At 37.3% G+C, this 26,307-nt stretch overlaps 1 protein-coding gene across 2 annotated transcripts in view; it reads right to left on the bottom strand.

The window, feature by feature from the left end:
- The window catches only part of hlcs (holocarboxylase synthetase (biotin-(proprionyl-CoA-carboxylase (ATP-hydrolysing)) ligase)), a 246,349-nt gene that overhangs the window by 188,164 nt on the left and 31,878 nt on the right, over positions 1-26,307 (bottom strand). For both annotated transcript variants that reach the window (XM_028800229.2, XM_051926839.1), the window contains exon 5: positions 18,425-18,607. In XM_028800229.2, the coding sequence (XP_028656062.1) occupies positions 18,425-18,607 (183 nt within the window). The remainder of the gene's footprint in view (positions 1-18,424; positions 18,608-26,307) is intronic.

Here is a 26,307-nt window from a genome sequence, read left to right as displayed (position 1 = left end):
TACTGCCATCTTGTGGTTGTCAATAAAATTAGAGAACAACTCATTGGCCTTTCTACAGCAAGATGATTCAGAAAAATGGTTTTTCATATTTTATAATAAGTTTTTCCTTGCTTGGACAAAGCCTTGCACACAACACTCCAATATAAATTAATTAAAGGCTAAACCTGGTTCAAAATGCTATGGTTATAGTCTGGATATACAGCAAGCATCATGATGACAATGCAATCTCTGAGTACAGTACACTAGTTTCTGTTAAATAATTTTTAAAACCCTAATAGAGACCTTCAAAATTTGGAGACCGAACACTACAGAATATCAGTGTATGTACAGTGAATGACAAGTTCCAAACCCTAACCTCTGTGAAAAAAACTTTTATTTCTAGCTATCATTCAAAATCACTGACTTTTGTTAATCAAACATTTTTGTCCTCTAACTTTACAACACAACTAAACACCACTCTAGCAATATACATATTAAAGGTTTGTACTTACACTTAAAAGTAGTTAGTATCCATAGAATCTAAGTAACATTGTCCATATTTAAATTATAAAACCAATTAAAAAGCAGTTAATCTCCTTGGCATTAACAATAAGTATGACTATAGCTCAGAATTCAACACAGTTACGGTTAGGCTGATTTATACTTCTGCATTGAGCCTATGCTGTAGCTACACCATAGCCCACATAGCCTACACTGTAGTTACGGAGTAGCCCAATGAGCACTTCCTGAAAAATGTGACTATGAGTTGCATCAACACATACTATATGCAAATCCCTATGACTTTCATTGGCCAGTTTGGTAACTGCGTATTTATGAAAAAGCGTTTCTATTTGTCTTTTGCTTGAAAGTCGGTAAATGTATGCAACAGTGGAAACATTTGAGAATAAAATACTTTTACCTATGGAAGAACTGTGCTGCAAGAGAAGCGGTGACCGCAGAGGGCAAAAACTGCCCGACTTTTAATGTATAATTTGCATTTCTTGCATACTACAAACACTGCCAACAAGCGTTCAGGCATGTGCCTACAACACAGTGTGATGCAAATGTATAAACTACTTTCAACACACATAGCTACAGTGCAAGCTGAATGCTGTAGTATAAATCAGCCTTGAAACCCAAGTCAGGCTTAAGGGTGATGTGTAATGGTGTGCTTTTTAGTGTTAAGACCAAATAACTCTCAGGACAGTATTCTCCTGCTATCTAGTGGTTGAAATAACATCATGCTGCAAAAAGAAAACATGAATATTTCTATGCTTCCTGCCACTTTAAACTCATCAACACTCATGAGTGGAGCAGAGCCTACAACAAAAAACATAATGGCAAATAGCCAGCTAGATATAAATGCAGTTTTGGAACAAACTGAAACTGAACCATTGCTCGAATCAACAAATAGTGATGATGTGTATTGGTCATCAGACATTGGCACAGCAAGAGAAACTGATGCAGGATAGCTAAACCGCCATGATATGCCCTGTGAATTCAGCCGTATGGAAGCTTCACTGTGGTAGGACAGTAACTGCTTCACAAAAAGGAAGCATAACTGCGATTAAGTGCTAGGACGAGCAAGACGTTAGCCTCCTTATCACTGTTCACAATACAGAAACTGACAATGTCATGTCAAAGTCACTAAGCCTTATGCTGTGGAAGAATACTGCTACTGTATCAACTGCAACATCAAGCTGTGCATTGGTGACTGTTTCAAGACATGTCTCACAAAGGACATGTACTAAATCTGCATCACTGCAGCAGTGGACATCAGACATACCTTTTCTTCTGTAATTATGTTGCCAGTTTGGATTTTTATGTGTTTCTGTTACATGTAATAACATTTTTCTTAATGAAAAAAATTCAGCATTTTTGGCTCATTTTTCTGGGGGTAAATATACAGTAATCCCTCGCTATATCGCGCTTCGCCTTTCGCGGCTTCACTCCATCGCGGATTTTATATGTAAGCATATTTAAATATATATCGCGGATTTTTTGCTGGTTCGCGGATTTCTGCGGACAATGTGTCTTTTAATTTCTGGTACATGCTTCCTCAGTTGGTTTGCCCAGTTGATTTCATACAAGGGACGCTATTGGTGGATGGCTGAGAAGCTACCCAACTTACTTTTCTCTCTCTCTCTTGCGCTGACTCTCTCTGATCCTGACGTAGGGGGTGTGAGCAGGGGGGCTGTTCGCAAACCTAGACGATACGGACGCTCGTCTAAAAATGCTGAAAGATTATCTTCACGTTGCTACCTTCTGTGTGCAGCTGCTTCGTGAAGCGACATGCTGCAAGGTGCTTCGCATACTTAAAAGCTCAAAGGGCACGTATTGATTTTTCTCTGTCTCTCTCTCTCTCTCTCTCTCTCTCCCTGCTCCTGACGGAGGGGGTGTGAGCTGCCGCCTTCAACAGCTTTGTGCCGCGGTGCTTCGCATACTTAAAAGCCAAACAGCCCTATTGATTTGTTTGCTTCACTCCTTTGAAGAGGAAGATATGTTTGCATTCTTTTAATTGTGAGACGGAACTGTCATCTCTGTCTTGTCATGGAGCATAGTTTAAACTTTTGAAAAAGAGACAAATGTTTGTTTGCAGTGTTTGAATAACGTTCCTGTCTCTCTACAACCTCCTGTGTTTCTGCGCAAATCTGTGACCCAAGCATGACAATATAAAAATAACCATATAAACATATGGTTTCTACTTCGCGGATTTTCTTATTTCGAGGGTGGCTCTGGAACGCAACCCCCGCGATGGAGGAGGGATTACTGTAATGTTAACATGACTACAAAAATCACTAAAGAAAGAAAATTAATTTATTGTGATCCATTTGCACTCACACCATCCATCTTTCATTTTCTTATTATTTATGAGCAATACAAGAAATGGAAGTCGGCCCATGATAGTAAGCATCAAGGAATATTTACTGTGACCAAAATTAAAAAAAACTATTGGAAGGTTATATTTTAATTGTTGTTTGCCTTTCTTCTTAGTATGCACTAAAGGCATTTCAGGATAAATTCCTGGGAAATTTCAACATAATGTAAATTTTCTAAAACTGTTTCAAGACTGATAACAATTATAAACATGTCACTTTCAACATGGTACTGCACTCTTTAGTGCAACCTATACCCTTGTCAAAGTGACACATACAACAATTGTTCCTCAGCTTGAAATTTCTGTTTCTGTTAAAGAGGTGTTATGTACCTTCTTGCAATTCTACTAACCTCCTGTTGCACTTACGAGCAGCTTGCTGGAGGCTATGGAGATGTTGTCAAGCACCCTATTGTTTTGTGCTACACTGAAAGGTATTTCTATATGTTTGCAAACTACCACTGTACTGACTTGCGTCTGAAATAAAGCACTTGTTAGGTTACAAAATTACGAATTTAAAAAGCTGCTTCTCAATCATTTATGTCTTATAATGGGATTAAATGATGCAACTGATTTAATGGATATTTACAGAGTATTAATGAAGTACATTTTAGTGAGACATAATTCTAAATGACCCTTTATACAGGTTCAACTTTTACATAAAGCTGCTTTGGAAGGAGCCCAAAACTGCATTGATCTAGCTGCATCAGCCAATGCAGAAAGAAATGTATTTCAGCCATTTAAAATTTTGCACAAGAGTCTAATTTTGTACCACTTTGCACATTTTACCTTAATGAGGATGGTCACAGGAACAACTGTGCCTTTCAAAAAAGGCCAAGACACAACAGTTTATGCAACAATTTATATTATACTATAAGAGAAATTAATCAAATATTTGCTTCTGCTCTGCTGTAAAAACCAACTAAAAAGACAACAGAAAAATTACATCAGTGGAGAAAATTACACAATGGAACAGATAGTTATTGATGTCAAGAAGTAAATTTGAGTGGGAGTTATTCAGTTTAGGTTACTCTTAATTCAGTAAATTGTGTAAGTACTTTTGAAAATAATAACTAGAGGTTATAAAACATTCAGGCTTCCAAACTAGCATAGCAATACTTGGAAAGCTTTTAATAATTTCCCTGTATTATAAACAAATTCAGATTTGAGATTTTGTTACTGTAAATGAACATGAATGAGAAGCTACTTTTTCTATAAAAATGGTATTTTAAAGGGAAACTCAATTGAATGTATGCAGTCAAGCAATGTCAAATAAAGTCAACTATCTCCAACTAACATGGATAAAATGTAGTGTCTACATTACCAATATAAAATCTGAAGGGATTGCTTTTATGAAAACTGGAAATAGAATGAGACCGCATTTTTACAAAAACTTCCTTCTAATAAACCTCAGTTTATGTTTGAACAAGACTCAAACAGAAGCAATAACTTAGCTAACATGTTTGATTTAGACAACCTGGAGTACTACTGAATTAGTGGCTCCTTGTGATCTTAACCTGGATACAGCCCTTTGCAAAATGGAAACAGTTAATTTTAGAAGAGAACTTTCTGGGCAAGTTTAAAGAACATAAAATATTTGAAAAATCTAAAGTTTTTCATAAATCATTACAGAAAAAGTACTTTGCAAGAAAGACCTGTGCTGGCTGCAGTTTTACAATTGTATGTGCTCTAGCATCACTAGCATTTTGGGTTCTACATCTAGTGCCACAGGAAAAAAAATATAATTCTAAAGGTACAAATACACATTCATTTAGCGGGTATTATGATTTAGCTACACACAGTTTACACAGCTAAAGTTACAGACAAAGCAAAAATGTATGTTTAGATGTTTTCCTCCAAAACTAATTTTCATTATATTTCACTCAATATGAAGTATACTTCACCTGTCTTAGGATCAATACACTGGTTACCTATGTCCTTTAGGACATAAATTTAAAACACTTGGGATAATCTTGCTCCTTATTATATTTTGGAGTGTCTGGCCCCTTACAGTTCGTTCTCGTAATATGAACACTGGTTTGCTCATTATTCTAAAAGCTCACCATAAAAGAAGTGGTGAGGTGGCCTTTTGCTTTCACATCAAAAACCTGGAATGGTTAATACCATGGAATATTTTATAAACCTGCTAAAAAAAAGAAAAACATTTTTCTAGTTTGACATTTTTTAACTGATTTTAAGCTCCACTTCTAAGAGATTATATGTGTACTGTATTGCTGGGGTGGGCAAAGTCATTCCTGGAGGGCCGCAGTGGCTGCAGGTTTTTGTTCCAACCCAAATGCTTAATAAAAAGCACTTATTGCTCTAAAAACATCTTCTGCTTCATTTTAGTTATCTCCCTCATTAAGATTTTGAACCCTTATTGCTTATTTAAGTCTTAAACAGCTGCATTCTCGGTTTTTAATTGCTCCTTATTAGCAATAAGATGCAAATGACAAAAGAAACCAGCAATTATCCATTTTGCTTGTTACCCTTTACACCTGTGTGTATTTATCGTGCACTATTTGGTTTAATTAAATACTTGTGAGGAAAGAGAAGAGAAAAAAGTGAAGGATTGAGATATACCCATTCATTTTACACTTGAAAGTATTTGGATGATATCCTTAGACTGGAAAAAAATCTAGGATATGAGAATGACTTGACTTAGCAGAGTTAAAGCACCAACAAGCCATGAAATGTAATTATTGGCAAGGATTGTTTTCTAATTAAGCAACTGGGTTGGAACAAAAACCCGCAGCCACTGCGGCCCTCCAGGAATGACTTTGCAGATCTATGAAGTTTATGATATTGCAATACACCAGGGGTAGGCAATTATTATTAACCTCTACTATTCTCCGTTTACTTTTCCGGATAACTGTTGTGGCATTCTGAAACACCACAATTTGACCGAAGTACTCCGTGGCCACCTGTGATGTTGGAAAGAATATGGATACTCCAATTGTCAACAAAGCTCACTGCACTGAATCTTCTAGGATGCAGCCTTAAGACAATAGCAAATACTTAAGCAAACTTATGTCAGGTAGAAAGCCAATTTATGGCTGGGCAAATATTTGGACTTGGAACATCTACAGCTTTATTTTCTCAAGCATTTCACTTGCTGGAGTTTATTATTTTTCTGTCCTCCCTGGCCATTCAATCATAGCATCCAATTTACTGTTATAATCATTAGAGACTTAAAAAATGAATTTAGTAATTTAATCCATAATTAAGGACTTACTTAATCTGTTACTTGTTTATCTGTATTATGTAAGTGTGCATTGATTTACTTTAAATTAGTATTTTTAGTATTTCTTTTTTCATTGAAACACTTTATTATTTCTAATTTATTAGTTTTCTTTTTACTTGCAATTCTTTTCTTTAATATTTTGTAAGACACTTTGAGCTACATATTTTGTATTAAAAAGAAATAAAGGTTGCTGTTATTGTCTGTAATATGTCTTTAACAGAGAAGGAAAGCAAAAATCCTAAAGACTAGGGTGTTGTTGTATAAAGCACATTTGTATGAAAATGTGCTATATAAATACATGTTGTTGTTGTTGTTGTTACAATGCTAATATAACATTACGTTCCCAAATCCACTTAATCTAAACTCAGGGTCGGTGGGGGGTGGACAGACATCTATCAAGGCAGCATCATTTAGAAGGCAGAAATCAATCCTGGACAGGAAGTCATTGTATCATAGGGCTGAATCATGCACACATTACACTCATACGTCTATATGGAAAAAAAACCCATCTAGACACGGGGAGAATGCGCAAACTTCACACACACACACACCATGAGAAGCTGTGAAATTCAGATTCAGAATGCTGGATCTGTGGAGCAACTGCACTATTACAAGGCTATTAATCCCTATTACAAGGTTGAAAGTATAATATTTCAAGAAGCACTCTGTGAAATGTATCAACTGTATTCTTCTCAGGCTGTGTAGCCCATGGTTAAACTTTCTTTTTTTCTTTTTTTTTTTCTTTTTGCAGTTATAACTTGAAATGAGTATAGTTGTCTTTACATATGGTTATCTCTTAAAATATCTTGAAATAAATATCTAAAACCTCATCTAAAAAAACACTCTTTTTTCACTGCAACCAGCAAAATAATAAGAACAGAACAAAAGATGCAAAGACTCGTCACAAAGGTTTGTGTGTGACATAAGCAGATATCAAAAACAGCAGAACTTGTCTGAATATAAAAGAGGAGAATTAATTAAGCACACCAAGCTTAGTCATCAGTCTATATCATGAGTGAATTCCAGGCTGAGAGGAAGTCCAGCAGACATCCCTTTCAATCTATCACTGGCTATTTTTGAAGCAATACAGTATTCATAATGATCCATTAAAATATTTATGATGGCAGGCTACCATTTTTGCAATTAAAGTGTATAAACCATATGGAACAAGTTTATTTTCAATGCTTGCCCAGATATGTAAAAAACTGGTAAATGCAATTCTATACTACAGCTTGTGACATATCAGACATAATTAAATGGGACAGCAAATGCATAACAAGTAACCACAAGTCTGTATAAGGAAGAGAAAATGACATGCTGACAAGCAAAAGAAGCACAGGTCCTTGGTGTGCACAAGAGAAAACAATTAACCTCTTCAAGCTAAAAAATGTTTGGCAACTGAGTACAGTTTAAGTTATTAAATAAAATCAAGCAGAGGTTAAGAAAATTATCACATTTCACAGATACTGAAGCTGAACAATTCTAAAATCAAAGAACAACAATCAAATTACTGGGTGCACTCTAGGGAAAAGGTAACAACACAGAAATGCTAATTTAATTAAAGTTTTTCACTGATACAGCATCATTCAGATGATACTGAAGTTACCAGTGTAAGTTTACAAAAATAAATAAATGAATAAATAAATAAACAAACAATGCGTAAAGTATGTATGATGCCCTTTCAGGTTAAGGAGTGCATATACAAATCATTACAAGCTTGCCTGCCTTACTGCACTGGTATGTACAGAACCTTACACTTTTTGTCTTGTTTTGCCTTTTTTTTTTTAAACATATGTGGGGTGCAGGAGTAGTGCACAATTAGTGCCATCATGCATGTGCAAAGCAGATCAGGCAGCAACACTCAATGTAAAGAGGTGGAGTAAGCTGGGTGCTAGGAAAAAAAACGTCTGTCTAAGCCATCTGCATTGAAAATTTCCTGTGAAATATTTGGCGAACATAGCATATTCACTGCAAAAAACACTTTGGCTACTTTCACTGACTAACACTACTAAACACCAAAATGGAAGGATTATGTAATTAACATAAAAACACCATCCATTTCTAGTAAGGACAGATGAATGGTTTTGGCTTAAGAAGCATGTTTTTCTAGCTGCATCCTGAATAATATTTTAATAAAAATGTACAACACTACATGTGTTTAATATAAAATGTATATTAACATGAACACTACGTTTAATGATCAAAATGTAGAAGGTATGAAGAGCCAACAACACATTCAGCACATAACTGAGTGACATAAATAGGAGAAAACATCATAGGTGTGGTGTAGAAGCTTATAGCTAGTTTAGACTAAACTGGTTACTTTTCTCTTTTAAAATTAACTTTAGAACTTTCTGCTTCTGCTAAAAACACAAAGGCTATCATATTTAATGTACCGGTAATTATTTGAATGTATTATAAAAACATCTTATCTGAAAGCAAAAACTGTTTTTTTGAAAATAAACAAACAGTTGTTTGCTTTACCTTGCAGTAATTTCAGCATGATGTTACTCCAGGCATACCATCTAATATTTCTGTTTTTAACAAATCTTTTTTTACACATCACTTTCTTAATGAACCTTCTGTTTCTTAAACACACATATTCACAACACATTATAGACAGATAAATAGATAGATACTTTATTAACCTATTTATTAATCTATTAATTTAGAACAATTTTTTTCCCTACCTCACTACTCTGCTCCTGCATTTACAGCTGTACAAAGAACATATTTTTAAACACTTCTCCAGCAATTTAAAAAGTATTATTCGGCTGCTGATTCTGCTCCAATTCAGTTTTGAACCAAACTTACTTGCTGTTGCATTCCAATAAAACCGTTAAACATCCATTGTATCATGCAAAAGCTTGCTACCTTTATCATTAGTGCCATATTTCAGATTTTGCTTTTATTATTTTAACAGCTTTAAAATTACCATTTTAAAAGCCTTTTCAGCATCAGCAATACTCATTTAGCTACCTCAGCTAACAATCAGGTTTTACATGCAGTCTGTGCTGGATGTTGACTTGACACACAATGTTTAAAAAAACAAGCAATAACTTAAAAATGTATACTACTAGTGAGCTCTGCCTCTGATTGCTTCGCTCTCCAACCCCTGGGTGGGCTCTACATGCTAGCCACTTCACAGCTCTGCCACTCGCGTATGGGGAAGTACAATTTAGACAGATTGTTATTTTCATGGGAATTGTTACATATGCATAATAGACCTAACTATTTTACATTACAGCGAGTCATTAACCATAGTAAAAAATAGTAAAACATAATAAATTGAAAGAAAATTATGTTTCATGTTGCTTTAGTAGTATTTGTTGAATTATACGTTTTAATTCTGTTTGGCTTTGAAATTAACATGCAAATACTTTTTAAACTTACGCTTTTACTGTAAAACTTGTTTGTCAATATCGCATTGAATTTTGATTCCACGGTAGGACTTACATTGTGACAATGCAACATATAACTGCCCGTGTTTGAATAGTTTCTTTCTCTCTAATAAATATAACGACTTTTTCAAATGTTTGTCCCTGTGATTTGTTAATTGTCATAGCAAAAGCTAATCTAACGGGAAACTGTAAACGTTTTAATATGAATGGCATATCAAGATCTCCTTTGGTGTCTAATGTTATCCGTGGAAGATGTACTATATTACCTTTCTTGTCACCTGTTAAAATTTTACATGTCAGAATCGTTCGACCAATTTTGAATACAACTAATCTGTCCTATTGCATAGCCCATCACTCAGACATAAATTACGCAAAAACATTACAATACATCCTTCTTTCAACAGTAATTCAGCCAGTGGAAGACTGGATGGTGTTAACGGTTGTAGATATTCTACGGCATATTGTAAATTGATGTTTTCATCTTCCGCACCATCACCACCATAGTCTACTGATATGCAAATGAGTAATTTTGTTTACATTTTTTCTGTGCTTTGTTATTGATCACGTCATTTTGTGCCAGCTGATAATCCCATTTCTGTGAAGCAAGTTTTTAAGTGTCACATTTGTTTGAGGAGTGTATTTTTCACATGGTTATTTTAAACATCTACCTATGCACTGCAAGAAAAAATATGAATAATAAAAAATAAAAAAGCATATATGATACAAACATAGTATATGTAGCACACATTATTTAATCTTCATTTGAAAATATTTTAACATTCATACATTTTAAATCCCAGTTTTCAAACTTTTTGTACTTATTTTTTGACAGACCTACAAAATTACTCCAAAATTTTTAAAATTGTATGAGCCTTGTCACACACATGCATGGGAGACAGTTTAAGGGCACTATGTGAAAACTCTCTCTTTTCTTTCCCCTCTGCACACCGGAAGACTGACAGCTCTATTCAAATTACGTACGTCACTTCTGGTGTCCATCCACCTGGACCCGCCTCTTCCTGCCCAGCAGCCATATGACCAGAAGAATAGGCTTCTTCAACAGTCGCTCTAGGACTCCGGTCTAAGAAATCTCATTTTGTGCTTTAACACGCTTTTTTTTATTATTATTATTTCAATTTTATAATAGATGGTATTGCCCTCAAGGTACCCTATAATATTTTCATTGTCCTGTGTTTCTATTACAGCCTGTAACACTAATTGCATCTTAGATCATGATTACAATGTGTGGTGCTGAGGTGTCACCCATTGCACGGCTGCGCTCAGGTTGCAATATAATAGATGGTATTGCCCTCAAGGTACCCTATAATATTTTCATTGTCCTGTGTTTCTATTACAGCCTGTAACACTAATTGCATCTTAGATCATGATTACAATGTGTGGTGCTGAGGTGTCACCCATTGCACGGCTGCGCTCAGGTTGCAATATGAGATCCTGAGGTGGTTCGTCATGTGGTGGGTGTTGGAACGCACTGTATGAGTGCATGCTCCCAACCTCAACCTCAACCGTTACTGAAAATTGTGTAAGCCTTGCTACACAGAATATCAACAAAAATATATACTGGTTTAGATAAAAGTTCTACATACGTAGAAGGCACACAGATACACAGATACATCTGCACACAGGTAAGGTTTTGATAGAAAGCTTTTCATCTTGCCCTTCCTCAGGGGCAGCTCATGGTCAGAGTATAATCCTAAGTAAGAACAAGCAGCTACTGGTTCAAAGTAACATAAGATGAGACAGAAAGAAACAAAGCTCCAGTCAGAACTGCAAATTTAAGAGATTCAATAAAGCCCAAAATGTAAGACAAAAAACAAAGATAAAAGACACACTGAGAATATTAAAAATAAATAAATAAAGTTTTATTTAAGGATTATATCCATAATCTTTGACTGAGATATGAAGTCAGGCACCTCTTATCCAGTCACACTAGTGGCGTAACATGCCACAGATTTCTTGGGAGAAGTAATCAAAAACCCCAAAAGGTTGTAATGCTCATGACAATGCCAAAATGGCTACTGGAATGTTTCAATTATACTTTTAGAAATATCAAAAGACAGACAGAAACGGACAATCAAAATGGATTCAACAAGGATAGAAACCCTAAATTAACAGAAACAAATTATTAAACAAGCTAGAGAAAGTCAAATAAGAATTTTAAAAAAGTCACAACACACAAACAAAGTGGCAAGAAATACCACACTGTGATCTACACAGAGAAACAAAGCATCAAAGGTATGTTGTTTGTACAATGCAGAGCTGGGCAAATAATTGAAAATTAATCAAAACCAACATTCAGAACCTCTAATCAGCATAATCTTGCCCATCTCAGTTATTTAGTTTTTTTTTTTATTCTGTTAGTACTTTTTTTTTTAATTCTGTTAATAATTTCCCCAGGTTGTTTGGAGGAAAGTAATGTGACAGGTTGTTATCTGATCCGACAGCAGAAATCCCCACTCTATCAGCTTTTGAAAGAGTACAAGCTTGACATTCTTAGACCTATAGACAATTGCTTGATAGATTAGTGTGTTGATAAATGAAAGCTGCCACTCACTAACAACCAGCAAGACATCTGTGATTAACAGTCAGTTATGGCCAATGAAATCCACAGAATAAGTGGCAAGTAATGAGGCATTCAGTATTTGCTTGCAGTTCTACAAGGGAAAGCTGACTCATGGTTAAAAATGACCAATGAAATCTACATACAGTAAAGCTGCTGAAGGCAATATTTCCACCAGCTAAAACGAGGGGTACATGTTCAATTAATGTTCTTCTCAAAGCTAATATTACATCTGCGTGGTTTTAAATACACAGGCAACTGCAAGCTTTCATGTACATTATGCAAAAAGACTTTTCTTTTTCTTTCGGCTTCTCCCGTTAGGGGTCGCCACAGCGGATCAGCTTCTTCCATATCTTTCTGTCCTCTGTATCTTGTTCTGTTACACCCATCACCTGCATGTACTCTCTCACCACATCCATAAACCTTCTCTTAGGCCTCCCTCTTTTTCTCTTGCCTGGCAGCTCTATCCTTAGCATCCTTCTCCCAATATACTCAGCATCTCTCCTCTGCACATGTCCAAACCAGCGCAATCTCGCCTCTCTGACTTTGTCTCCCAACCGTCCAACTTCAGCTGACCCTCTAATGTACTCATTTCTAATCCTACCCATCCTTGTCACACCCAATGCAAATCTTAGCATCTTTAACTCTGCTACCTCCAGCTCTGTCTCCTGCTTTCTGGTCAGTGCCACCGTCTCCAACCAATATCACATAGCTGGTATCACTACCGTCTTGTAAATCTTCCCTTTCACTCTTGCTTATATCCGTCTGTCACAAATCACTCCTGACACTCTTCTCCACCCATTCCACCCTGCATGCACTCTCTTTTTCACCTCTCTTCCACAATCCTCATTACTTTGTACTGTTGATCCCAAGTATTTAAACTCATCCACCTTTGCCAACTCTACTCCCTCCATCCTCAGTGTTGTAAAAATCAAAATTTCAATTTTTGCTCCCCCGCCCCCCATTTTCATTTACCATAGTTCTAGTCTTCAGAAATTTTTTTCATTTTTCATTTTAGTTTAGGAAACAATTACTTTGCTACATTTTATTTTTTGAAAATGTGAAAAACACTGTATTTGAAGTCAATTTGAAAGCTTGTTTTCATACCAAACTGATAAGCAAGTATTTATCCAAGAAGGTAACTGAGACCATCAACATACCACCTTCAAAAGAACCCTCACATATTTACGCTAAGCCTTCCCAAAATGCCTGGCAGCCAGTGAATTTAAGGAGATGTTAAACTAAAATGAGTTCCTTCATGTATGTTAAACAACTCTTCACACCATACAAAGCAGAGATGCTTCACTTTACATATACAGTAGCTGTAATAAAACACATTTCCTACTTTTCCTGTCTAAGTGGGTTTCTTTCAGGTACTCTAATCTCTTTTCTGCATCCTCAGGGTGTGACAATATAGCTAATTGGTAATTCCAGATTGGCCCTGTGTTGAGTTTAGAAGTTTACATTGAGTGTTGATCACCTACTATTTAAATACCTAAATGTAGACCTTGCCAATTCTCTACTAAGTATTATACGGTCTACATACTACAAATCTATACTAATAAAAGGCAAAGCCCTCACTCACTGACTCACTCATCACTAATTCTCCAACTTCCTGTGTAGGTAGAAGGCTGAAAGTTCGCAGGCTCATTCCTTACAGCTTACTTACAAAAGTTAAGCAGGTTTCATTTCGAAATTCTACGCATAACGGTCATAACTGAATCCTACTTACGTACATATAGACATCCATAGCCTGCAGCTCGGTCGCCATGTGAGGCGGGGTTGCGTCCTGCATCCCCCGGCCTCCCACGTAGTTGGCTGCCTGCCTATATTGCGTCCCCTATCCCCACGCCTCCCACGTAGTTGGCTGCCTGCCTATTTTACACGTTTGGAGAATGTTTATGAATGTTTCAACTCTCAAAAGCTGGATCCGAAGTTATCGATGAAACCGGCTGTATGCTTACAATGCTTGACAGATGCCGAATGTCACTTCAATGCAACAAGTCCTGCAAATACTAATGTAATTGAAACAAACCATGAAACTCAAACCGATTATGACAGCAGCAATCCAAGCTGTGAGAAAACAGTAAAAAGGAGGCGTGTCAGACGTTGTGGTACATTTTCTAATGCAGCTAGATGGAAACAACTTTGTGACGCTGCCGCCAAACACTCGCAGAAAAATCCACAAGTTAATAGACATGCTGTCGCTAAATACTCCCAGGCAAATCCAGAAGTTAATAGAGACGCTGCCGCTAAATATTCACACACAAATCCACAAGGTAATAGAGCTTCTGTTTATAGGTTATGATCCCAATAATAAAAAGCGGCTCATACGAAAACAACAGGTTTGGCTCAAAAAAGCCAATTGTAGATTTGCGTACAGCCACCGAAACTTTGTAACGGCACGAGACTTCAGGTCACGTGTCTGCAAAAGAACCTAATTGAGGCAACTATTTTTACTGGCAGTGGCTCAGGGGAGAGAGTTTTTATTCCTCGCATCCCCGTTATACCCTCTGATCTCCCATTTCAATTCAAACGCCTCCAATTTCCACTAAGGCTCTGCTTCACAATGACAATTAATAAGTCTCAGGGACAAACCCTACAAAAGGATGGCATTGATTTAAGGCAAGACTGCTTTTCACATGGCCAACTGTACGTTGCATGCTCAAGAGTAAGCTCAGCGCACAGCTTGGTCATATTACAACTGGAGGGCCGAACTGACAACGTGGTATACAAAGAGATCCTTAACAAATAATTATTTGTATATTTTCCCTCAGTTTAAAAAGGTTTACTTTTCTTCTTAATAACAATTTTAAGGCAGTACTTCGCCGCTGCGAAGCGCGGGTATTTTGCTAGTATAAAATAAAGAAGAGAAGGGTCACATCACAAAATCAGGACAGAAATTAATAAGATACAACTGCACCTTAAGAAAGTGTTTTCAAAAATACTCTAATGTCAAAGTGATCATGGATCTCTGCAAAGTGATCTGAACTAATTACAAATATAGAACACAAAATAACATCACATGCAAGTATTCACTCCCTTCAAGTCAGTGTTCAGTCGACACACCTTTGGCAGCATACAGCATTAAGTTTGTGTAGATAGGTCACTTTAACCTTTGCACATCTAGAAATTACCATTTTTCCCCTTTCTTCTTTGCAAAACTATTCCAGTTCTGTCAGTTTACATGGGGATGGTGAGTGAACAGCTTTTTCAAATTCAGCTACAAACTGTCAATTGGATTGAGATCTGGACTTTGACTGCATGCCTTATGCGCTAGAAGCCATTAACCAATTGACAAGGCACTACATCCAGTTTTCTTATGGTGTGGGTAAACATACATAAAACACAAAATGTTTTTCCAACACAAAAAGGCAATTTCTAGCAGTTCCTGGTTCTTCTAAAGTTATTGGAGCAGTTGACTGTATTCATATTGCAATAAGGGCACCTAGTGAGAATGAAGCTGCTTTTTAACCCTAAATAGTTACATCCCATTAATGCACAAGTCATCCATGATACATGATGTGGCTGGTAAACATCACACCTCAGTAGCCTGGGTCATCTCATGGTTCATTTATACTGAGGCAAAGTAGTTTTGACAGCTGTTACAGAACCTTAAGTGCTGAATGGCTTTTTGATAAGGTAACAGACAACCCTCTGTTTTTCATATGACCAGTACTATTCATTGGAACCGCAGTTATATCATTACATGTGTCAGGTGATAGCTGCTACCAACTCAGATGTTGGCACCTTATGCCTTTCCCAGACACCCAGAGCACAGAGGAAAGGAGCAATAACACCATGTCTGAGTTGCAGAGCACAGCTAGATACCCTTGAAGGTGGCGGGATCTCAACGTGAAAGTAGAAAGGCTACTATACTGACCAGTGAAGTTCTGCACCATTGTGACTTACAGTATGTATGAGGCAGATTAGCATGCTCCATATACAGTGGTGTGAAAAACTATTTGCCCCCTTCCTGATTTCTTATTCTTTTGCATGTTTGTCACACAAAATGTTTCTGATCATCAAACACATTTAACCATTAGTCAAATATAACACAAGTAAACACAAAATGCAGTTTGTAAATGGTGGTTTTTATTATTTAGGGAGAAAAAAAAATCCAAACCTACATGGCCCTGTGTGAAAAAGTAATTGCCCCCTGAACCTAATAACTGGTTGGGCCACCCTTAGCAGCAATAACTGCAATCAAGCGTTTGCGATAACTTGCAATGAGTCTTTTACAGCGCTCTGGAGGAATTTTGGCCCACTCATCTTTGCAAAATTGTTGTAATTCAGCTTTATTTGAGGGTTTTCTAGCATGAACCGCCTTTTTAAGGTCATGCCATAGCATCTCAATTGGATTCAGGTCAGGACTTTGACTAGGCCACTCCAAAGTCTTCATTTTGTTTTTCTTCAGGCATTCAGAGGTGGATTTGCTGGTGTGTTTTGGGTCATTGTCCTGTTGCAGCACCCAAGATCGCTTCAGCTTGAGTTGACGAACAGATGGCCAGACATTCTCCTTCAGGATTTTTTGGTAGACAGTAGAATTCATGGTTCCATCTATCACAGCAAGCCTTCCAGGTCCTGAAGCAGCAAAACAACCCCAGACCATCACACTACCACCACCATATTTTACTGCTGGTATGATGTTCTTTTTCTGAAATGCTGTGTTCCTTTTACGCCAGATGTAACGGGACATTTGCCTTCCAAAAAGTTCAACTTTTGACTCATCAGTCCACAAGGTATTTTCCCAAAAGTCTTGGCAATCATTGAGATGTTTCTTAGCAAAATTGAGACGAGCCCTAATGTTCTTTTTGCTTAACAGTGGTTTGCGTCTTGGAAATCTGCCATGCAGGCCGTTTTTGCCCAGTCTCTTTCTTATGGTGGAGTCGTGAACACTGACCTTAATTGAGGCAAGTGAGGCCTGCAGTTCTTTAGACGTTGTCCTGGGGTCTTTTGTGACCTCTCGGATGAGTCGTCTCTGCGCTCTTGGGGTAATTTTGGTCGGCCGGCCACTCCTGGGAAGGTTCACCACTGTTCCATGTGTTTGCCATTTGTGGATAATGGCTCTCACTGTGGTTCGCTGGAGTCCCAAAGCTTTAGAAATGGCTTTATAACCTTTACCAGACTGATAGATCTCAATTACTTCTGTTCTCATTTGTTCCTGAATTTCTTTGGATCTTGGCATGATGTCTAGCTTTTGAGGTGCTTTTGGTCTACTTCTCTGTGTCAGGCAGCTCCTATTTAAGTGATTTCTTGATTGAAACAGGTGTGGCAGTAATCAGGCCTGGGGGTGGCTACGGAAATTGAACTCAGGTGTGATACACCACAGTTAGGTTATTTTTTAACAAGGGGGCAATTACTTTTTCACACAGGGCCATGTAGGTTTGGATTTTTTTTCTCCCTAAATAATAAAAACCATCATTTAAAAACTGCATTTTGTGTTTACTTGTGTTATATTTGACTAATGGTTAAATGTGTTTGATGATCAGAAACATTTTGTGTGACAAACATGCAAAAGAATAAGAAATCAGGAAGGGGGCAAATAGTTTTTCACACCACTGTATGGATGTTTCACACCAGGTTTTTTAAGTCTGTCTTATGCATTTTCCAGTTTTTTGAAGTGCACATATTTTCACACTTGAATCTAAGCAAAATTTAATAAATGAGGCACCAGGGCATTAATATTGTTGTTTTGAAAGCAATTCCAATGGAGTTTTTTCTTCATGCTTAGAATTGTTGTCTTGCAAATCTTCTCCTAAGGAACAGAATTCTTGCAGAATGCATCAAGTTTTCTTTCAGAATTTCCCTGCATTTTGCTGCATTCATTCTACCCTCTACTCCCACAAACCTTATAGGGCCTGCTACAAATTTAGCATCCCCACAATATGTTGCAGCCACCACCATGCTTCTCGGAAGGGCTAGTGCATTTCTGTCAATAAGCAGTGTCTGGTTTACAACAACCATGGCACTTAGTCAGATCAGATCATAGAACCTTGTGATCTCTTTTTATTTTGACATTAAAGATCAGCTGATAAGTGTAAAAAAAAATTCAAATAAAACCCACTACGATTCAATGTTCTGTAATAAAATATGAACAATACTAAGAGGGTGAATAATTTTTATAGGCACTGTAACTATTCTAAATCTTAATAGTAGTTCACAAGTGTATTATCTTTATCCTCAAAATCTGTGTTTGTATTTACATTTAACTGCTTAGCAGAAACTTTTATCTAAAGTGACTTAAAAAAGAGACATATTTTGGCTTCCTGTAAGCTCTACTGCATCTAAGAGACTAAAATAAAATAAAATTATGAATTGGTCCAGAAATATAAATCAGAACTTACCTCATCTCTAGCAATAAGGTATAAAGGGCTTGGTTGAGGCACTTCACTCAGTTCACAGTTCAAGCCAAGAGCAGTCAAAATTTCGGTGAGGATTTCATATCGCAGAGCATTACTGACCTTCAGCATATTGAATTCATCTGGATTCTTTACATCTGCACAGTCAGGTGCCACTTCTAGACGTACCTGCATTACATACAGACCAAAGCTCCAAATAATGAAATTAAAACAGTAAAGAACACATTTAAAGCAACACTGCAAAGAGCACTTTCAAATTAGGTTGTATACACAGTGAAATATGGTTAATTAAATATGCACTGTAAAATAAATGTCATGTTTTATTTCATGCAAAAGTTAATACAAATATTTTATTATGCTTCTCAACTTATAACCTAACAAAAATATACTGTATACTTTAAACAACAGAATGTGCACTTGTCAATTAAACTACTCTTTGACAAGCAATGACATTTTAATATGGAATCATAAGAAGATAGGGGTGAGCAACATTTCAGGTAAAATTAAAATTAGTACAAAATAAATTACATATATTGAAATATACACATTGCAGACTCGGTATTTCAATTAAAGTCACATGATACAATTTACAATAGTTGCTGAGACAGTTCTTTCTTTTATTAGCCTATCCCTGAGGATTATCATTTATCCTATAATGTCATCAACATGGCTAAGCTACCCACCCAACCATCCACATCGTTTTAACTGATTTATCCACTGGGTGCAAGGCAAGAACCCAAATTTGATGGGATATCACACTCACACACATCCACATTCAATCACAACAATGTGAACTCCAGCTGAAGAAAGAACAATCAAGGTAGGTTTCAAAACATGTGGCTCTCTCTGCACCTGTGACTAGTCTACAAAAGTGATAAAAAGAACATACTTCATATGTTCATTCCAAAATAAAATTTATTTAATGCTGAACCTTTCACATTGACCACGGCATTCATGTGGCTCAGGTCAACTTTGAAGCACAACACAAACGTTTTTAATAAGACAATATGTGACAGCCTACTTAATTTCTGAAAACAGCTTAGTAAGCACTAAATGTATGTCATTAGTCAAGTTTCTGAAGCCAAAGTAATATTAATTAGTACAAACTAGGGCTACACAATCAATCATATGATAATCATGATTATGGCTGTCATGCTATACTAATCAAAAAATTAGCAATTACTGCATTCCATTTAATATTCCTGCTTTTTCAATATGGATGGGCAACATTTAAATAAATCTTTCTTCCTTTGAATAAATCTTTTCAGTTATCATATGAGCATGAACTGATTGATTCAATTTAATAAATGTGAAAGAAACAGATTTGAAATGACAAACCTACCTGATACATACCAAAACGCACCTTAAACATTTCACTCTCAGGTGAATACAGTATTGCTTAAAGCTTTCTACACAACTATGTAAATAATATATTTCAGCACAGAGCAAAGAATTCTTTCAGAGTCTACGTAAATCACTTTACAAACTTGCTAAACATATTCCTTAACCCTGCATATTCTTCCCACAAATGTCCAGGGGCCTCATGTATAACGCCGTGCGTTGAACTCGCACTATAACATGGCGTAAGCACAAAAGTGGGATTGTGCGTACGCACAGAAAAATCCAGATGCAGGAATCTGTGCGCACGCAAAATTTCACGTCCTTCCACTACATAAATCCCGATCTGTGTTAAAAGTAACGCAAGTGCACGCACCTTCTGTCCCGCCCCAACTCCTCCCAGAATTACGCCTCTTTGAATATGCAAATCAATATAAATAGCCTTCTGTGAAAAGACAATGGGAAAAGCACAGGGGAAAATATAAGAATTTCAGCGAATACCAAGTGGAGGCAAAGGAAAAACGTACTATTTGTTGGTTTAAACAGTGGTATAATCAACAAAAGAAAGTTGATCGAGTGACAGAGTGTCGGAAAAACTCGAAAGATCAAATTCACAAAGTCGCACAGTGCCCGAAATAAAAAAGAAATCACATATCAAAGTCGCCGTGAAAAGGCAAGTCGTAGTCCACCGTCTGAGTGTCATATGAAAGCGTATTAGGGTACAAACAAAAAACATAGGCACACAGTGGGAAAAAAGCACGAAATGTCAACTTTAATCTCGAAATTTCCACTTTAATCACGTAGTTTATTTTGCCATTAAAGTAGAACATCATAAACTTCATCTTAAAATCGTTTATTTTACTAGTTTCTCAAGTAGCATGTTAAAGTCTTTGTTCTGTATTTGATCTTCTACGTGCTCTATGTGTGTGAATCACTACGTGCTTCCGTTCTTTCTCTTTCTCCGACAGGACACAGAATGCATTACATTCGAGATATTACAGCTCTCTGAATAATTAAAATACTGAGATGTATACGTGATATCATTTTCATGATGATAGGAATGAAAGCATGTTATTAAACATGGAAACACGGTGGCGCAGTGATTGTTCATATCTCATGCAAGAGGCTTGCGGTGCCATGTGCGACCTTCGATGAAATAATTTATTACAGAAAATTACAGTTTTATCAGGGAGCAGCATAAACAGTCTATGTTCAGTAGCAACTCTTTGAAGGCTAATATTTTTTCCAAATAACTCAGTTTTCTGAAAAGCGCACAAAGCAATAGTTTCACACATAAATCAATATAAAACGTCTACTGCCGCCTGTTCTGCCTGCTGTCTGCGCCTGTTTGCAGTTTGCGGCAACGCAGGGGGTGGCTCAACGGCCAGCAGGAATGCACGGTGGGTTGGCTGCCTGGCTGTCTATGTGAGACAGGTGCGTGGACCTTCGATGAAATAATTTATTACAGAAGTACTGTCTCTTTCAAACGTACTAACCTCCAATTCCTGTCCATACTTTTCTTTCTCCAATCGCCACACAATCAGCTCTGTAATAGACGTTAAGCCATTTGTAAGCTTAGAACGCAGATTCTTCAAAACTTTTAAGGAACATTGAAATATCTTCGTAGTACATGTTTAATTATTCTATTCGTCTATCCTTCCAGTGTCGCGTCAGCACCAGCAAGAATACAGCGCAAGGCAGGAGCTATCCTTGAACTATACGCTGCGGCACCGTGTCCTCACATGTTTAATTATTAACAATACAGATTATTTAAATGAAGTTAAAGTTTTATCTGTATACTATAAGCAACATATTTTGCTGCATTTCATCTTAAAAATGATATTGTCATCATACGCGCTTTATAAAGTAGTGCAGGTTGTGCAATATTATAACTGTAGTGCAAGTTTACAGTGAGGTGATTGTACTTATAAGTACAAACAGTTCTACAAGGAGCACTTGATGGACTGATTGAGTGCGTTTATAGTTATTGGGATGAAACTGTTTCTGAAACGCGAGGTCCGTACAGGAAAGGCTTTGACGCTTTTTGCCGTGGTTGACGTAGTGTGTACTTGAAACTGTATACCGATAATTCTCTTTCCGATCATCTGCTGCTGTGATTCACACTCAGATACAGTGATATAAATACGAGTGGTGCAGTGAGAGTAATATGGAAAAAGATGATCCGCAGTGGCAACCCTTAACGGGAACAGCAAAAAGAAGAACAAGATGCAGTGAGCGTAACAACGCTAAAGCAGTTATGGTATTTGGAATACTATGGCTATTCCCTGACCCATTATATTGCTACAGGTTAATTACAATCAGATGCATTACACTAATAAACAATATGCAGTTAATTGCAGTGTATTTATAAAGCCGCGTCAGGAATGTGGAGCTAAGAAAGAAAGGATGAGCACACAGGAACAGTAGTTTGACCATTCTGTGGACCATTATATTGTTACAGGTTAATTACAATCAGATGCATTAAATTTATGAACGATATGCGGTTAATTTCAGTGTATTTGATAAAGCCGCCGCCGTGGATGTGGATCTAAGAAAGAAAGGGGTGATCACACGGGAACAGTAGCACTGCTTTGACGCTGGGTGCCGCCAGTCTGCAAAACCGAGGGGAGAAATTGCGTACGCCAAGGTATGAGTTACCGTGGAAATGTGCATGGCTTTACGCCAAGTTTAGGTTTTATACATCGCGATCTGAGCGTGGAAAGGTTCGTACGCAACATGTCTGTGCGTATGCACCGTTTATACATGAGGCCCCAGGTGTAGATCACAAAATGTAGGCAAAACAAGTACCTATGTCAAGTGCATAAAACACAAAGAAAAAAAAAAATCACACATTTTGAGCTGCATTAAATTGCATTGGTTGGAATATAAGTAGTAGTGCTGGGCAGCGATTAAAATTTTTAATTGCAGATAATCACAACAATCACATTGTTATGTGCAAAATTCAATAATGAACTCAACAGTAGTGTATTGCGTGTATTTGGTTTGCAAAAACTTTAAACAAATAAGGTGCTTTTTAACAGCAGTATTCCCTTTACATACGTAGTAGCAGTTAAAATATTTCTTGTAAATCTCAACATAAACATTAATGAAATCAAATCGAATATAAAACCAAAGCTATTTGCCACTGCCAGGGCAATAACGTTTTATCTAGTTTGTTATAGAAAACATGTTACCTTCTGAGTCCAGAGCCACAATCACAACATTATAATAGGCACCTTCCGAGCAACAAGTTAACATTTCTAAATCTGTTTTCTTTTTCATCTGAACAGATACCAGCAGAAATATTTTCTTTTATCAGGGAGAAGCATAAACAGTCTATGTTCAGTAGCAACTCTTTGAAGGCTAATATTTTTTCCAAATAACTCAGTTTTCTGAAAAGCGCACAAAGCAATAGTTTCACACATAAATCAATATAAAACGTCTACTGCCGCCTGTTCTGCCTGCTGTCTGCGCCTGTTTGCAGTTTGCGGCAACGCAGGGGGTGGCTCAACGGCCAGCAGGAATGCACGGTGGGTTGGCTGCCTGGCTGTCTATGTGAGACAGGTGCGTGGAGGTGACAGATGCAGTGAGACAAAACATGGTTTCTACATTCTGTCATCGAAAGTGTCTGTCCTCCCAGGCGAATGTTGCCATAGGTGCATCAGCTACACAAACGTGTTCAGCACCACGATCAGCTGGGGACCGATCAGCAGATGCTGGTACCTCACTTTCGTTTTTGATCTACATCTCCAGATCACTTGCATCAAAATCGGGGTCCGACAAATCACAGTCCGAATCAGCGATAATATGAAAAAGTCATCCACAGTTTATTTTGCTTTGAACATTCACTTCGGTATCTCTCCACATGCCATTTTAGAAGCTGTTTGCTCTTTGTTACTCGTGCATGCGCAGGGAATCGAGTTTAAAACAACAAACCTAACTTTCCTTCTATCAAAAGCAAATCGAAAAGCACTGTAACATGAAGATCACTGATCTCTAATCGATCACTAGCGAGACTGAGGCTTTCAAAATAACAATAACAAAAACTGCGTTAACGCGAGATAAAATAATAACGCATTAACTTGCCCAGCCCTAATAAAAAGTCTAAATCTTGAAAAGAAAGGAAATAAAGCGATATCTCATATAGTTCTATAAAGGAAGATGTCAATTTTTTTACAGTAGACATTCTGTATTATAGTTAAGCCTAAACTACAATTAAGAAATGATGGGTGAGTATTTCTCTCAACTCAATCTATATCAAATTAAATTGTTTTTAGTTCATACTGTATACTTAACACCCGACTGAGATAACAGTGAATTTATGCTAACCTTTTTCCTTACTTCCACAACCAACCACACACACACAAAACGATCTTCAGCTCTACTATTGTCAGTTCACAGCTGTGACATTTTTAGCTAAAATGCTTCAATAATTCAAGACATCTTTAAAATTAATATTAACCATCAGGTTCATTTAGGTTTCTTCAGCAAAATTAAAATATTTTTTCTCTCCTGAGTAACACAGCTATAGACAACTTGCTAATTTGCTCTTTTCAGTTAAATCTCCAAACTTTGAAGCCATAATAATCTTTGCTCTTCCTTCATTTATCAAAGCATTCATAGCAATGTTTTAAAATGAATGAAGGAGAAAATTACATTTTAAAACGCCTCGCAGTTGGGAGACCTGGGTTCGCTTCCCGGGTCCTTCCTGCATGGAGTTTGCATGTTCTCCCCGTGTCTGCGTGGGTTTTCTCCGGGCGCTCCGGTTTCCTCCCACAGTCCAAATACATGCTGGTTAGGTGGATTGGCAATTCTAAATTGGCCCTAGTGTGGGTGTGGGTGTGTTTGTGTGTGTCCTGCGGTGGGTTGGCACCCTGCTCGGGATTGGTTCCTGCCTTGTGCCCTGTGTTGGCTGGGATTGGCTCCAGCAGACCCCTGTGACCCTGAGTTCGGATTCAGCGGGTTGGAAAATGGATGGATTTATTTTCACAAAACAACTTCTTTAATAAAATCAACTATATTTCAGGGACTTCTGCTATCGGCTTCTTTTACAAATCTTGCCCACCCAAAATCTCTATTTAAAAACAAAGACCAGTTTCCAAACTGACGAAGCAAACAACTTTTACTTTATTAAGGTTAAATCTGATAAAAATGTAAATTTTTAAAACAAATCTATAATTACCATAAAAGATATTAGGAGGTTAGCTTAACCACTAAACAAGAACAACAATACATTCAAGGAATATAATAAAATTCAATAAAAATGTGACAAAAATTGAGTTTTCCTCATAATCTATATACAGTAATCCCTCGCTATATCGCGCTTCGCCTTTCGTGGCTTCACTCTATCGCGGATTTTATATGTAAGCATATTTAAATATATATCGCGGATTTTTTGCTGGTTCGCGGATTTCTGAGGACAATGGGTCTTTTAATTTCTGGTACATGCTTCCTCAGTTGGTTTGCCCAGTTGATTTCATACAAGGGACGCTATTGGCAGATGGCTGAGAAGCTACCCAACTTACTTTCTCTCTCTCTCTCTCTTGCGCTGACTTTCTCTGATCCTGACGTAGGGGGTGTGAGCAGGGGGGCTGTTCGCACACCTAGACGATACGGACGCTCGTCTAAAAATGCTGAAAGATTATCTTCACGTTGCTACCTTCTGTGTGCAGCTGCTTCGTGAAGCGACATGCTGCACGGTGCTTTGCATACTTAAAAGCTCAAAGGGCACGTATTGATTTTTGACTTTGTTTTTCTCTGTCTCTCTCTCCCTGCTCCTGACGGAGGGGGTGTGAGCTGCCGCCTTCAACAGCTTTGTACCGGCGGTGCTTCGCATACTTAAAAGCCAAACAGCTCTATTGATTTGTTTGCTTTCCTCTCTGTTTCCTTTGAAGAGGAAGATATGTTTGCATTCTTTTAATTGTGAGACAGAACTGTCACCTCTGTCTTGTCATGGAGCACAGTTTAAACTTTTGAAAAAGAGACAAATGTTTGTTTGCAGTGTTTGAATAACGTTCCTGTCTTTCTACAACCTCCTGTGTTTCTGCGCAAATCTGTGACCCAAGCATGACAATATAAAAATAACCATATAAACATATGGTTTCTACTTCGCGGATTTTCTTATTTCGCGGGTGGCTCTGGAACGCAACCCCCGCGATGGAGGAGGGATTACTGTACAGCATACCACAATATTAAGCTTCACATAAAAGTTAATCATATTAACAACTGACTTCCTCAGAAAATTCAGAAGCCATAGAATCATTACTAACTGGACAAGAGGCAGATTCAGATGGGTACTTGAAAGAACTTAATTAAAATTTCTCTTTAAAAAAATCCAAATCCATAATCATGATCTTTTTAGGCCATTTTACAGTCTTATCTGCCTAACCTCTGCTATTTCCCTTCCTATTCACTAACAGTTTTATTTATTTACTTAATTTTCTCTTCTTCACTTTTTTGATTTATTTATACACCACCAAGTGAGCTGGGCATTCATATCCTTCTATTTGTACAGCCACTGAAGTGGGGCG

This window comes from Erpetoichthys calabaricus, chromosome 4, assembly GCF_900747795.2.
Source record: "Erpetoichthys calabaricus chromosome 4, fErpCal1.3, whole genome shotgun sequence".
Classification (NCBI taxonomy): domain Eukaryota; kingdom Metazoa; phylum Chordata; class Cladistia; order Polypteriformes; family Polypteridae; genus Erpetoichthys; species Erpetoichthys calabaricus.
This window is presented reverse-complemented; position numbering and strand designations above follow the sequence as displayed.